This window comes from Phacochoerus africanus, chromosome 10, assembly GCF_016906955.1.
Source record: "Phacochoerus africanus isolate WHEZ1 chromosome 10, ROS_Pafr_v1, whole genome shotgun sequence".
In the NCBI taxonomy this organism is placed as follows: domain Eukaryota; kingdom Metazoa; phylum Chordata; class Mammalia; order Artiodactyla; family Suidae; genus Phacochoerus; species Phacochoerus africanus.
The window spans coordinates 12,881,692-12,897,460 of NC_062553.1; the positions used below are offsets into that span (position 1 = coordinate 12,881,692).

The window sequence follows — 15,769 nt, forward strand, 5'->3', positions numbered from 1 at the left end:
CAGGAAGGATCAGACTGGCTGAAAATTTCTTTTCTTTTTCCTTTTTTTTTTTTTCTTTCTAGGGCAGCACCTGTGGCATATGGAGGTACCCAATTGGAGCCGTAGCCGCCGGCCTACACCAGAGCCACAGCAACGGAGGATCCGAGCTGCGTCTGCAACCTACACCATAGCTCATAATGACGCCAGATCCTTAACCCACTGAGCAAGGCCAGGGATCGAACCTGCATCCTCATGGATGCTAGTTGGGTTTGTTAACTGCTGGGCCACTATGGGAACTCCTGATTGGCTAATTTTTAAACTAGGTTTGACCAAAAGACTCAGATGTGAATAGACTTAGATGTGAATTCTACCTTTATAGTTCCTAGATGGAAAGTCTTGGAGAAGTCAGCTTTTCTAGCCCTTGGCTTTCTCAACTGTAAAATGGAGATTAAAAACTATATTTACTATTTTACATGTGAAAATTAAATGTGAGTAATACAATAAAAGCTTAGCACAGTGTCTAACACATGGTAAATGCTCAATAGATATTAGTTAATCATTGTTGCAAAGGGCAACTCTTATCGTTGAAAAGTCTGTTAAGTCAATTTAGATATTACCAACTATGAGGTTTTAAGGGCTGAAAGAGATTAATTCAAGAGAAGGTAATATTTAGACTAATGGCACTGCTTTTAAATATTTTTACTTTATAACAATCTTAAATTTACAGAAAATGTTTTAAGTATGGTAAGAACTTTTACTTTTCCAACCATTTGAGAGTAAATGGCCTACATAATAGCCTATCACCCTTGAATTCTTTATTATTTCCTACAAAGGCATTCTCTTACAAATAAAACCATTAAAATTAGTAAATTAACAATGAAATATTATGCTCACTGCCTCTGGGGTGTCACTGTTCCTAGGCCACTTCTCGGTCAACAGTATAGAACATACATGTACATTTCTATATTTATATGCAATGGAATCTATGACTTGATACCAATATCTCTTTTCCAATCCAACACTACAGAGAGCATTGTAGTTTTTTCAACTTCTATAATGGTAACTCCCTTCCCAGTCAGTGACAGGCCTGGCTTCCATTATCCTTCATACTTCCTTATTTGACCAGTCTCTCCATCTGTTATCCATCTCCCACTGTGGCTGCTTCCCCATCCCCACAGGGATGCTCTTTTTACTTCTCTCTGTACCAACACTCCCAGACCTCCTCCATAGGTACAACCTCCCCACCTTGCTCAGGGCCCCATATCCCTCGTACCTGGCACTCTTCCTACAAGAATATCCTCATCCTGCTTAGGCAAGTAACATTCTTTAATGAGCAGACCCTCTACTGAGCTGCCCTCCTCTCCCCACCCTCAGGTTCTGATCTTGCATGGGGGATGCCTCTGTGCACGGACTTCCACCTCACCCAACTCAATATACCCATACTAGGCTACCCTCCCACAGAGATGCCTTTCTGCTGTCCACCCTTAGCCCCCCCCACCCCCCACTTCCAAGTGGATGCCCTCTTTATCCTCTTACCCTGTACCAGGTTATTCTCCCTCACAAATACCATACTGACCCTGCTTGGGCTCCAAAACCTTACACTAATGTGCCCTCTTATACAGATTGTTCCTCATGCCTCCAGCTCCATCAACCCACATGGAGACCCTTCTCACCCCCAAGAGGCTCTGACATCCCATTCCTTCAAGAGGACATGGCTCCCTCTCCCACACACTTCATCCAGTGTGGAAACTTACCCACTTGATGGTTTTAATACTGAAATGTTCGGAAAGGGAAAAGGAAGAGAACAAGAAAGAACAACTGATGACATTTTTAAAATAGAGAGATATCCGTGAAAAACTGCATAAGCACCTGTAATCAGAGCTAATTAAAAGGATTATTTTTCAAAGTATCTGCCTTTTGCACTATGATAAAGTGCTCTATTCTTTCATACTAATTCCTTCTAAATTTAAAGTCAATTGAAAATTAATAAAGAGGAGTTCCTATCATGGCTCAGCAGTAGCAAACTAGACTAGTATCCATGAGGATGCAGGTTCAATCCTTGGCCTCAGACGGTTAAGGATTCAGCATTGCCTCAAGCTGCCATGTATGTTACAGACACAGCTTACATCTGGCTTTGCTGTGGCTGTGGTATAGGCTAGCAGCTACAGCTCTGATTTGACCCCTTGCCTGGGAATTTCCATATGCCAGGAAGCGGGGAGGTGTTTAAAAAAAAGAAGAAAGAAAATTGATGAAGGAAAGTTATCTTTCTTTTCTAGCCAAATATACATTTTATTTAAGTATCTTACATATGCCTGTGGGAAAATCTAGTTCATTATTTAAAAAAACATTTATTTTCAGATTACAAAAAATGACTGTTTCAAGCACTAGAATTAAATATTTTAAATATGTAAGTTTAATTTGTTTTCAGTATAATGACAGTTGTTTTGTTTCTAGTACACATATGCCCAGATACAGCTCTGCAAAAATTAATCCTGTTAGAGGAGAAATACCTTTTCCTTGTTTCCATGAGGACAGATGTGTCATAAACACAACCTCACAATAGCTAAGACAGGAGAGTTATCTTCGTGGCTCGGTGGAAATGAATCTGACCAGTATCCATGAGGATGCAGGTTCGACCCCTGGCCTTGCTCAGTGGGTTAAGGATCCAGCACTGGTGTAGCTTATGGTCACAGTGGCTGTGGTGTAGGCCGGCAGCTACAGCTCGACTGTACGCCTAGCCTGGGAACCTTCATATGCCATGGGTGTGGCCCTAGAAAGATAAAAAAACAAAAACCAAAAAACCCACACAAAACAATAGCCAAGACATGGAAACAACCTAAATGTCCATTGTCAAATGAATGGATTAAGAAGATGTGGTACATATATATATATATGATGGAATACCACTCAGCCATAAAAAAGAATAAAATAATGCCATTTGCAGCAGCATGGTTGCAATTAGAGATCTTATACTAACTGAAGTCAGAAAGAGAAAGAAAAATACCATATTATATCACTTATATGTGGAATCTAAAATATGGCACAGATGAACCTATATGCAAAACAGAAATAGATTCACAGAGAACAGACTTGTGGTTGCCCAGGGGAAGGGTGAGAGAGTGAGATGGGCTGGATATTGGGGTTAGTAGATGTAAACTATTACATGTGGAATGGATAAGCAATGAGGTCCTACTGTATATAGCACAGGACACTATATGCAGTCTCTTGGGAAAGACCAGGATGGAAGACAATATAAGAAAGGGAATGTTTGATCATATAAGAAAGGGAATGAGCAAGTGGGTCACTCTTCTATACAGCAGAAATTGGCACAACACTGTAAATCAACTATAATTAAAAAAATAAGCACAGTATGAGCATCTCCTTACCCCAAGGGAAGTGAAGTGACTGATCTGATTGATGATTTTGTAAAGAATAACTGAGTAGACCCCTGGAAGTAGCTATCGGGAGAACATATATCCAGAGAGCTCACATTTTGCTCTGCTTCCCTAGTATGCCTAGGACTGGGTGGATAAACTGGCCTCTGCCAGAACACCTGACTCTGCCACCAAGCTATTTCTCTAAGCTGACCTCTATTAGCAATTAAAGCGATTTTTTTGCTTCCATCTTTCTCCTTATTTTAATTGCCAAGTTGTTCAGAGCCCAGACAGAAAAGAAGGGTGCCATTTGAGAGTACTTGAGCAATCCAGTATCTTGATTTACTGAAGCGGAGATTGCTCATTTCCCCAGTTTTGACTTAAAAGGGCTGCTTCAATTTGAGCTTCTTAAAACTATTACAAACAAAAAACCCTCAAACCTGAACCAACAGCAGATGTTCCAAATGAAAATAAGCCGACTTATCTGATCATGCTTATTTCTCATTAAAAAAAATTCAAAGGTTCATAATTTCCTCCTTATAGATGCCATAATTTATACTTTCAGTCCTACTTCCTACTCCCACCCTATACTCCAATGACAATGGAGTGCTGAATATTTTCAGAATATACATTATTTAGACCTCTATATCTTTGCTTACACTATCCCTCAGCCTGTTCCTTTCACCCTACTTTCTGAATGGATCATTTAACTTAGGGATCAGCAAACTATGGCTTATAGGCCAAATTTGCCTATTTTTGTAAATAATTTTGTTACTGGGACACAGCCATGCTCATTCATTTAGACACTGCTTTTGTACTACAAGAGTGGAGTTGAGCAATAAAGACCGCATGGCCCACAAAGCCTAAAATATTTACATTTGGTCCTTTACCAAAAAAGTCTGCCAATCCCTGCTTTCACTCAATCTTCTGAAGCCTAGTCATTTCAGATCTTCAAATCAATATCAATTGCTCTCTCCTCTGTCTTTCCATTATATTATGTCAACTCTAATACTTAATATCCTTGATAACTCTGAGCTCTTTAAAAGCAAAGTCCAAATCCTATTCCTAGTATAGGAATTCGCTTTTTTACCCAACTCCAGTTCCCACCTCTCCCAATACTTTCCACATTCTTAGGGAGATGTGTCCTGGAAGAAGCTTCTGTCCTTTTCCTGCCCCTTATGCTTCCAATGAAAGGAAAGAGTAATGACTAGTATTGGCAACATCTTGATAGTTGTTCCTAGTGGAATGGATTAATGTTTTAAAAGTCATTTTTCAAGCATACCATTCTGCCTAGATGGTCCTACCTACCAGTAAGCAAACTATATGGGTAGAGCTTCCTTGTATCTTAGAAGAGGCCTGTAGCTCCAGCTGCTCTTTAATAGGTTGGTAAGTTCAATTCAGGATCATATTGTCCAACTGTGGCCTCAGTTATAAGCCAAGTTCTTTAATACAGTCTTACCATCTAAAAACCTAACATCTTCACCTCTGATTCCTAAGTCTATTTTCAGTTCAGAACCTAGTTAAGGAAGAAACACAGAATTACACTTCAATCAACTGTCAGTAGGACTCAAGATATTTGATGACTGACTGACAACAGTAAATTAACTGGAAAAAAAAATCATTCTTTTAAAATGGGTAACACTAATGCCACATACACCACACATACCATATCTTAGTCGATGAGCTTAATTAGGAAAACATGTTCTGAAGGAAAGAAACAAATTCAGAGTTCACATTCAGTGATTCAAACCAAGCCCATGATATTTATCTAATTTATCTCTCAATATTTTGCTGCTGTCAAGTCTCAGCTTACTTAAATAACATAAAGTAGCCATAGCTATTATTGATTTAAAAAAGTATTCTCCATCCTATTATCCATCTACAAAACAAACATTCCTAGACCCCAGATCCTTTCAGTTACTGCTCTAATTTATCTGTTCTTCCTCGAAATGTAACTTCTCAAATGTTTTCTACACTTGGACACATTTTAAATACTTTCTAGTCTATTATAATACAGTTTCCATTCCCACCACTCTGCTGAAATTTATCCAGTCAAGGTCACCAAGAACTTCTACCTTACCAAAAATAATGCACATTTTCTTGTTTAACAGTACTTGACATCAACACAAAACAATCCCTCCTTATTATAACACTCTTCTCTCCTCTTAGATTTGATGATACCATCTTTCCTGGTTTTCCTACTTAACTCAATGGCCTCACTTTTCAGTGTAAAAGTCCAGTGGCCTTACTCTGAGGCTCCACTTCATCCAAAGAATGTTAAGATTCCTTAAAACGTGGTACTAAATACTCTATTCCTCTCAAGTTATACTGTCCCTTATCCTTAGGTGGTCTCACCCATTTTCAGAGATTTAAATATCATCTTTATGCTGATAATTCTGTAATTTATATTTTTAGCCCAGAAACCACCACTACAAAAGTACTATAGCACCTTTTATAAAAACAAAAATAGTGAATATTTAAGGACAGATATTATCCTAGTTTCACAGATTTTCATCTGTGAAAAGTGAAATGACTTCTGCCTAAGGTTATAATGGTAGAGGCTTAAAAGGAACTGTATTCTTTTAATTCTTAATCCTTTTTACCAAGTGAAAACTTGTCCCTTGCCCCTAAACTGTTTCCTAAATAAATGTTTTACTATTTAAATACGAAGACTACTGAACAAAGCTACTTCCCTACATATGTTCCTTACACATAGCCATCAGAAAAGAACTGGCCAATTTGAATTAATAGAAAAAAGATCTTAAATATTTTAGAATACTTCAGAAAAGACTCTAGGATAAAACTGAATTTTAAAGGTGACTGAGGATGCAGGATTGCTGTTATGATTAATAAGATACTCAAGATTTGGAGAATGTGTACAAATAGAAGTAAAAGCAGATGAAAGTGGTTGGGCTGTCTAAAGAAGAAACTAGGTAAACAGTAGTCTGGTGGATTATGATCAACTAATTGAATATGGTTAGGAGTTTTACTTGATGAGAAAAAGACAAATGGGAGTTAGTACTGCTTTGCAAACTACAAAAATCAAAGCAGCTCTTTCAAATAATAATTTAATGTAGGTTATAAGCTAGAAGGACAGTAAAACCGGCAATGCAGATACTAACATAAACCAGAATCTTATCTGAATCTGCCCAAGTGCTCACTCTTTCACGAGAAAAACTGAATCCAAGAGATAATGTAAAGAAAGTAATAATAACTTGGCAACAGATTAAGGTAAATGAAAAAGAAAAACAAAGAAGCAAATATAAATAAGCGGGATAAGGTGGTTGTCAATTAATGGGAAAACTACATGAAAGGAAAGGAGATTGAGATACAGAAAAGTGATTCTTGCTGGCTTGGAGGTTAAGGATTTGATGTTGTCAGTGCCATGGCTTGTGTTTCATTCTTGGCCCAGGAATTTCTACATGCCAAGGAAAAGAAAAAAAAAAAAAGAAAAAAAGTGATTCTTCTTTTTAAGTTGTTTTCTACAAAACACAAAATTCTCAAAACAAATTTTTAAGTAGCTTTAAATAAGAGCAAAGTGACATTCTTTAAATAATAAATATGGCATTATTTTGTTATCTTAATGAGTTTCCTAATGGTAGCAATAGGTCGGTCTGGGCCTATTCATATTCTCTTATCTATATTCCATAGTGCATAAAACGTGCATGTGCTCACACACACACCAAAAAGAAGGAATATTATCAAAAATGAAAGAGAGAGGAACTCTACATCTCAATAATATATGACATCATAATTGAAAATGTGGATTTACCAAAATGGAAGAAAAACTGCATACCCAAAAATCTACATGTCTTTGTTGCTCCTCCTAGGACTGCACTGTGGCAGAAAATTAGACCAAGGTTGAAAGACAAGTCAGGGGGATATGGGAGACAAATAACAGGAACTTACCATAGTGACATAATAGGAACTGATCACAGTACACAGCCAAACAGGGAGGGGTTACACACATGTAGCCAGCCAAGGGAAGTAGCACGGACAGGAAGAGACAGCACCACACAGAAAGGAAGCTACATACGATACACTCAGACCAGCCTACAGCTTGTTTCACCATGTACAATATGCTTAGACCAGTCTACAGCTTGTTTCTACTTTTATATATCTGAAAACATATGAAATTTATATACTCCTTGGTCCCAAGGATGGCAGAAGTTCCAAGTATACAATAATCCAATAGTACACAGAATTTCACATTTTACGTGAAAAATTCACAATATATCTATTTTACAGAAAATTTGGATACGTGTTTTAACCACCCAACTACTCATGATCATCATAGATTCCATTTGCCTGATGCATATTATTAGTGCAAGAATTTACATCTTTTTAATGGATAAAAAATTTGCTAGTGCTTGAAAAAAATTGTTGTACAGTTAAAGTTTTGCGGTAGTTGGCCCATCCATACCAGTCTTCATCAAATCCTGATTTCTAAGTAAATCTACTCTTCTGGAATTTATATGGAAATAGTAACAAGACAAGGTAGAAGTTACTGGAAAAATAAGAGCAGGATGCAAGGAACAGCTAGAAAGAAGTATCATTGATTATTTAGAACTTTATTTACCTGGACAATCCCATTTTTAAGTTGTAGCTCTATAATTGGCTCCTATAACTTCAGAGGTTAAAAAGAGAATAAGAGAATATCCTCTGACCCGATAGTCCTGATTACAAATGGGGTAGGTAGTTTGGAAGAAAGTCTCCTCTGCAAACACGTGTACAGTGCAGAGGTCTAAAACAGTGATGTGGCTAACAGGAAGAACACAGAGAAAAGGCACCAACAAAGAGTAGCTTTAGATGATTTAATATGACAATTTTTTTGTAATGAATTTAAACTAATTTCTTGTATTCATTTATTACAAATTCCTTATAATGTAAGACAGCATCAAATGTCTTTTGCTCTTCTCATATATGAAAAAAGATGAGCCTCAGTGATTAACAGTTATTTATTTATTTATTTTTTGCTTTTAAGGGCTGCAACCACAGCATATAGAGGTTCCCAGGCAAGGGGTCAAATCGGAGCTGTAGCCACTGGCCTACGCCACATCCACAGCAATGCCAGATCCGAGCAGCGTCTGTGACCTATACCACAGCTCATGGCAACACTGGATCCTTAACCTACTGAGCAAGACCAGAGACTGAACCTGCATCCTCATTGGATGCTAGCCAGATTTTGTTTCCACTGCGCCACGATGGAAACTCCATATATCGTGATTTTTAAACTATGACTCTACAATTCAAGAATACCCTAAAATACAGATCTTTCAAGCTCTCTTTTCCTCTAACATGCCTCATGATCTTTTCATTGTTCATCAGCATTCCCACCAGAAAGAATCTAGTGGCAAAAACATACAGCTCAAAGCTGCCAATAACCTGTATAAATCAACAATAACTTGGAATTCTTTTGTAGTGCTGCAGCTTAAGGATCCTGTGTTGTCACGGCAGTGGCTTGGGTTGCTACTGTAGGTGCGACTTGGATCCCTGGCCTGGGAACTTCTATATGCTGCAGGTGCAGCCCAAAATAAATAAATAAATAACCATAATAGCTAACATTTATGGAATGTTTTCTATAAGGCAGACACATTAACATATATCGACACATTTAATTTTCAAACACCCTCATTATCTTCACTTTACATACATGAAACTGAAGGACAGAGAGGTTAAACAACTTGTTCACACTGGTATGCAGTATGAGCTAGAATTCAAACACAGGTAGAGCCTATATTCCTTTTTTTTTAAATTTTTGGCCACCCTGCTGGCACATGGAGCTCCCGGGCCAGGGATTAGATCCAAACCACAGTTGCAACCTAAGCTGCAGCTAAGGCAATGCTGGATCCTTAACCCACTGTGCTGGGTGAGGGATCAAACATGCGTCCCAGCGCTCCCAAGAGGCTGCTGATCCTGTTATGCCACAGTGGGAACTCCACCCAAAGTTCACTATTACATTATTCAAACAAAAGATCTGGGGAATAAAAGATTTTGGGAAAGCTATTGGTTTGGTTAGTATCAACAGACTTGAAATAAGTGGTGCTAAAATAGTCAAGAATTGGCTGGAGCCACTACACTATAAAACTGTGCTGTTCAATGTGTTAGTCACTTGCCACCTGAAGCTACTAAGCATCTGAAATGTAGCTAGTCCAAACTAAGATGTGCCATAATTGATTTCAAAGATTTAATATTTAAAAAAGAATGTAAATTAACTCAACAATTTTTCATAGATTAATGTTAAAATATTTTTAATATCCTGGACTAAATCAAAGACGCTTTTTTAATGTGGTTACTAGAAAATTCTAAATTATGTATTTGACACCCATTATATTTCTACTGGTCAACAATGGAGTTTATAGAATGATTCTAATCAAATCTTTGTCTTTTTAACTGTTGTAAAGTTAGGCAAATCAGTTACAATGATCATTAACTTCTGTATCAGAAAAACAGGGCTTAAAAACAGTCCTGACACCTAGTGTTCAGACTCTGCTATCTTAATCTTTTTTTCCCAAAAAAGAATTCAGGGCTCCTTGGAAAAATGGCTTATGAACCTGGAATATCTTCTTTTGGCAGGAAGGAAGTGCTAAAAAAAAAAAAAAAAAGTCATTGGGCCGAGGGTGGGGGAAACAAATGATTTGTCAAAAAATACCAGAACCAGCTTAATGATGCTCCCACTGGCCAAACCTGGGACAATTTGGAAATCAAAATAATGACTGTAATGGATCTAACCACTGAATAAAATAAGAATCCATGAGTTCATACTGGTAAAAATAAATGAATGAGTGAATAAATAAATGAATAAAGGATGAAGACATGAGAAAGACTGTTTTATGACAATATCAGCTAGTTATAAAATGATAAAGCTACAAAAATCATGAATGGATGTTAAAACTCGTGGGTGAAGTTTTGATAAGAATATGTAAATATCCTGTTCATAAAAGTATTTTCCCATAAAATACTTATTAATCACAAAAGGATAAATAACTTTGAGAGAGAAATATGGAGACTACCACATTAACCAAAATTTCAAAGCTACCATCATTAACACTGGACAAACCATTATCACGAACCTCAAGGCAGGATGTGCTAAGAAGGATAGAACATTTCTTTGGAGGTATTCCTGCCAAAAAAAAAAAAAACAACCAAAAAAAACCCAAACGCATAAATAATCTAATCACGAGGAAATAACAGACAAATTCAAACTGAGGGACAGTCTACAAAATAACTGTCCTGTACTTTTCAAAAATGTCAAGGGCAAGAAATACAAGAAAGGCTAAAGATGTGTTCCAGATTTAAAGTGACTAAAGAGACATGATGATGACCAAACGCAAGGCGTGATCCTGACAGGGGGGAAAGGCTTATAAATAAAATAGATAAAATCTAAATATGAATTTGATATATTAATAGTATGTCTGTGTTATATCTCCTGGTTTCAATAACTACACTGTGGTTGGGTAAGAAAATGTCCTTGGTTTTAGGAAATTTACCTGAAGAATTCAGGGGTGAAAAGGTATCATGTCTCCAACGTACCCTCAAATGGTTCAGAAAAAAAGATAGATATAAGGCAAGAATGATAAAACAAATAACCACAAAATGTAATACAACTGGTGAAAGTAAGGGTATACAAGAGTTCTTTGTACCAATCTTCCAACTTTTCTTATAAGTTCAAAATTATATCAAAATTAAAAGTTAAAACAAAAACCTTGCCTCATTTCCCAGATCAAATATCCTAACAGACTATAAAAGTCCTGATAATGTTTAAAAATATACTAACACATTTCTTTTATCCTAGACTTTTGCTTTAAATTTTATGACTTATCAGATATTAATTATATATTCCATAAGATCCTGGACTATATCTGTTATCACTCAGTATTGTGCTGAGTACTAGGATACTATTTACTATAACTCAAATACTCAAACACCATAAGCACTCACACATTTGTTAGATGAATACAGTAAAAAGTATAGTATAGGGTAAGATGATTACTGAAAAAAGCCAAATTGTAAAAAGCACCACATTGTAAATAAAGCTATTAATTGGGATCAGAGCTCATAGGACTACACTTTGGTTAAACTATAAAAAAAGAAAAACCATTATTAAACTGCAGAGTAGCCATAAACCTAACCTAGAGATGAGTTCCACAAATAAAGGTAAATATTTTCCATATCAAGAGTTAAACATCTTAGCTAACTACAAGCAGTCATGACAAGAAAAATGAACTTTTCGCCCATAAAATTAGAACACTTATATATGTTATTTAAAAAATGAATGAGACTTTAAGGATTTAGGCTAAGAACTGAAAATTAAAACTTCACTACTGGCTCCATACTAATTTCTATACGGCCCTGAGATGCTACTTACAACTTCCATATCTCATTTAAAAATAAGACTTGTGGAACATTTTCTTCCCTAAAGGCTAAAAGAATATTTTATAAAAACAAATTCAAGCAATAAGAGTACTGCATATTCAAAAGTACATATACACACATATATATATTCACACATACACATACAAAGTAAAAAGAATATGGCTTTTTTGCAAATATGTTTACAAAGTAATAGGAAAAGGTAACAATCTTCAAATATAGTCACAGCTCAGGAAAAATTTCCTTTCAAATACTGCAAAGTGTATGTTACATTAAAATGCAATATGGAGCTGCATATTCGACACCCAGCATTAACTCAATTTCAGTGTCTTCCAATTCTATTTGGTATTGAAGTAGTAAGACAGAAATCTATCATATTCCCCTTTTCCATCAAATTCAATTAATTTTGTTTAATTAAAACTCGTCTCTTTTTCAAAAGCAATATATTTTTGAGAGACAAAGCCATACTAATGTATATAAATAAGCAAGATGAGAAAAAAGTGAAAAACAAAGTATTCTAAAACATGAAAATTGTCCAGACATCGTCAAAGCACCGTGAGCCTTGGCAAAACAACACAGCTGACTGAGAGCGTGAGCCAGTGTTAGAATGCTATTATCCTGCCTGATTCTAACCGAACAAACGCAACAAATTTCAAACAGGTTGTCAGTGGAAGAGACCTTACAAAAGCAATTATAAAAATCAGGTCCATTTTGCATTCAGGAAACATTAGCAACACTTGGCTTAAAATTTTTATATGTGGAATAATACCTTTAGAGTTTTTTTTTAAAAAAGTAAAATTATTTATGAATACTTGACCAAAGCTATTTCCCAAAATGTTTTCTTAGATAGGACCAAAACATATTTCATAAGGGTAAAAGAGTGAATTGCTTAAATATAACTTATGTCCCTAATCAGAGCAACCTTCCTTCTGGTACGTGTTCTCTATATCCATCGGTTTCTGCAGTGCACATTTCTCAGCTGAAGTTGTACTAGTTTATCCTACCACAATCTCCTTTTCACTAGTGAAAAACAAGAAAGATCTTCAGGCACTAACCAAACAAATCTGAGGGGGGTGAGGGTAAATGGGGCGCGAGGTGGCGCAAGAACAGATGGAAAAGAGGTAAGAGAGTAATTTTGTCTTAGGGCGCTAAGATTACTCCTCAACTCTAAACGCCAAGATTTAATCGCCAGTCGAGCGAGCCACTACCCACTCATTAGACAATGCAACCTTCCTTCGTACCTCTGCTCCTACTCTCCTACCCATCAACCTCTTCCAAAACAAACATAACACACCCCATCCCATAACCCGCGTTATCCCCTCGGTGCCCACTCAACCAACCTCCTTAATAACAGTTCCACGCACACGACTCAGACAAAAAAGCGTCGGGGGCAAGGTGGGGAGGTCCCACCACCTCCCGCCACCCCCCAGCAACCCGCAGAATGACAGCCCCCAGGCCAGAAGTTTGAAGCAAAACGATTCCGACCCAACCAAAAGGGAAGACGGAATTGCAAGAGAACGGGAATGGGAGGTGGGGAGGGTTATGTGCGTGTCTGTGCGGGGAAGGGTCCATCACATGACAGTAAAAGAGGACCCGAGTCTTCGGGGCGTCCGCGAGGAGACCGGGGGGGGGGTGCCGTCACCATGACAACACCCCCCTTTCTGACCAGACTTCCAAAGAGGGAGGAAGAACTTCAAATCCCAACCGTCAGCGCTCGAACGGCTCCTTCTTAAAGGGGTACACACCGCGCCGCCGCCGCCGCCGCCGAGCGCGAGAGGGCAGAGTTGGGCGCCCCCGCCCCTCGGGCGACGCCCCCACCGCCCCTCGCCCCCAGCGGGCCCACCCGCGGCCCCGCAACAGCCCGGGGGTCGCTCAGGTCCCCGTCCCCGGGAACTCGGCCGCGTCGGCCCGCCTGGCCCCCGGCGGCGAGAAGGGGGTGTGTGAGCGCCCGGCGGGGGCGCGGACCAGCCCGCCTTCCTCCCGCCGGCTCTACCCGCCGGCTCCTCTCCAGCCGGGCGCCGACCCCGCCGGCCCGTTTCCTCCCTCCTGACAAGGTGGACGGCGAGCGGCGAGGGGAGCCGGGGAGTTTCGGGGAGAGCGCGAGCGAGCCGCTTCTTCGGGGGCTCGGAGAGCGGGTCCGAACTAACAGTTCCCGGGGAGCCCAAGCGCAGAGGAGGGGAAGGAGCGCGGAGTGCGCCGGGCGAGGAGCCCCCAGACAAAAGGCGAGCGCCGGAGCTGCCGCGCCGCCGCCGCTCCCATCTCGCTCCCCCATTGAACTGACCCGAACGGGAGATTCAAGTAAACCCCTCAGCCACAAACTCCTCGGGCTGCGGCAGCCGTCGCCGCGCGGAGCCGGGGCCCCGGCCCGTGTCTCTCTTACCTACACAGTGCATGAGGCGGTGGCGCCAAGAGTCGAGTTCCCGCCGGAATCCTCTCCTCTCCGCCGCGCACCGAGGGCTCCGGCACTGAGCGGCGGCGGCGGCGGCGGCAGCAGCGGCGGCGGCGGCAGCGGCCATTCTCTCTCTTCCCTTGTCCATCTGCGTCCCGCGTCACGCGCCCTCATTTACATACGAGCGGCGCAGGCACGAGGCAGGGGCGCGAGCCCTCAGCGCGAGCCCCGGAGCGCGCGCCCCCCGGAGGGGGGTTGATTGACACGTGTCACACTACCATCCCTCTCCAATCCCCTCCCCCTCCCACCGCTCCCTCAGGGAGAGGCGGGGAGGGAGCGTGAGGAGAAGGAAGCAACCTGCAGCTTCCGCTGACCCCGACTCCCCATCTCCTCCCCTCCTTCCCCTCCCCCCGGAGTTTACTCAAGCTAGCCATACTGCTCCCGCCGCCCGCGAAAACCCTGAGCGGGAGCGGGAGGCTCGGAGCCCGGCCAGGAACCGGCGCGCCAATGGAGCGGACTAGTCACGCCCCCCTTCTGCCTTCCCTACGCAACTCCGGACACCCGGAGACTTCACTTCCCAGACCCCTTTGTGCTGGGACCCCCGAAGCGGAGCTCGTCGCCACGGCGCGGTGCATGCCGGATTTTGTAGTCCATCAGGGATGGGTTCCTCTCCAGTCCAATTCGCACACTTGGGTTAGCATAGACTGCACAGCGCTGCGCGGCTTGTGGGTTTAGCCTCTAATTTCCCGCGCCTAAGACTGTGCGCTGCCGGCGTCGCCGTGTCTGACCCAACCAACTTAACCTCCTTAGGCTCCGCAATAGAAAGGCGATGAAAGTGGGAAAAGTTGTCCGTCTCTTGAGCGTTTGAACTGCGCTTTGTGCTTTAAATGCTGGAAACTTTTGGGGATCACAGTCATCCTGCCACAGCAGGGAAAAAGCAAGCCAGTGACTGGGCTGCATCCAAAATAATTGCCAGATATCCAGAGGGACATCCTGCAGTGACTTCAGTTTCCAGGGCGATGACTTCTTGGAAAGCGAGACTCTGTAAATATTGGGAGAAAGATGCGGGGCTTTTCACCGGAAATCGTTTATGAGGGTTTAAGTGTGGCTGAGTGAAAACTCCAAAAAGAGAAACTTATGCTCTGCAATAAGTAAACTCCTGGAGGGCAGCGACCCTTTGAGACATCTGTACCTTGATATCTTTCACCTGCTTCGCCCTAGTACAGAGTGTGGCAAGGGATTAGCACTTAACAAATGTTACGGAATGAATTATACGCTGCGCTAGAGAGAAAATATTTCTTCAAAGAGAAAGAGAAATCTTTTGGTTAGGTATAAACTCCAATGACATGTTTTACTTCAGCACCACGGTGATTGTGCGTGTATTTCTGTATATGCGCGGGGGGCCGAATTGAAGCTAAGACGCCCAAAGTTTGCGTAGAAGTACTGTGTATTAGTGGAAATTTATGGACAAGTCTGGAAAACATATTTTAATGCTCCTTGGAAACTAGTGTGAATTCTGAATTCAGTTCCACTCACCCTGTTTTGTGGCTTATCTTTATCCACCTTTTTTTTTTTTTTCATTCCTACGTGGAAGTATTCATTGCTCATCATTTCCTCAATACTGAAGATAGAGTTTTACATTTTCACAAATTTT

At 40.6% G+C, this 15,769-nt stretch overlaps 1 protein-coding gene across 10 annotated transcripts in view; it reads right to left on the reverse strand.

The window, feature by feature from the left end:
* Positions 1-14,433, reverse strand: part of LCORL (ligand dependent nuclear receptor corepressor like) — a 156,477-nt gene extending 142,044 nt beyond the window's left edge. For 3 of the 10 annotated variants that reach the window (XM_047799554.1, XM_047799559.1, XM_047799555.1), the window contains exon 1: positions 14,107-14,424. In XM_047799554.1, coding sequence (XP_047655510.1) covers positions 14,107-14,263 — 157 coding nt within the window. In that variant the 5' untranslated portion in view covers positions 14,264-14,424. Of the gene's footprint in view, positions 1-14,106 lie in introns of all 10 variants that reach the window. The other 7 variants (XM_047799551.1, XM_047799549.1, XM_047799548.1 and 4 more) reach the window with 5 other exon arrangements.
* Between the last annotated feature and the right edge of the window lie 1,336 nt (positions 14,434-15,769).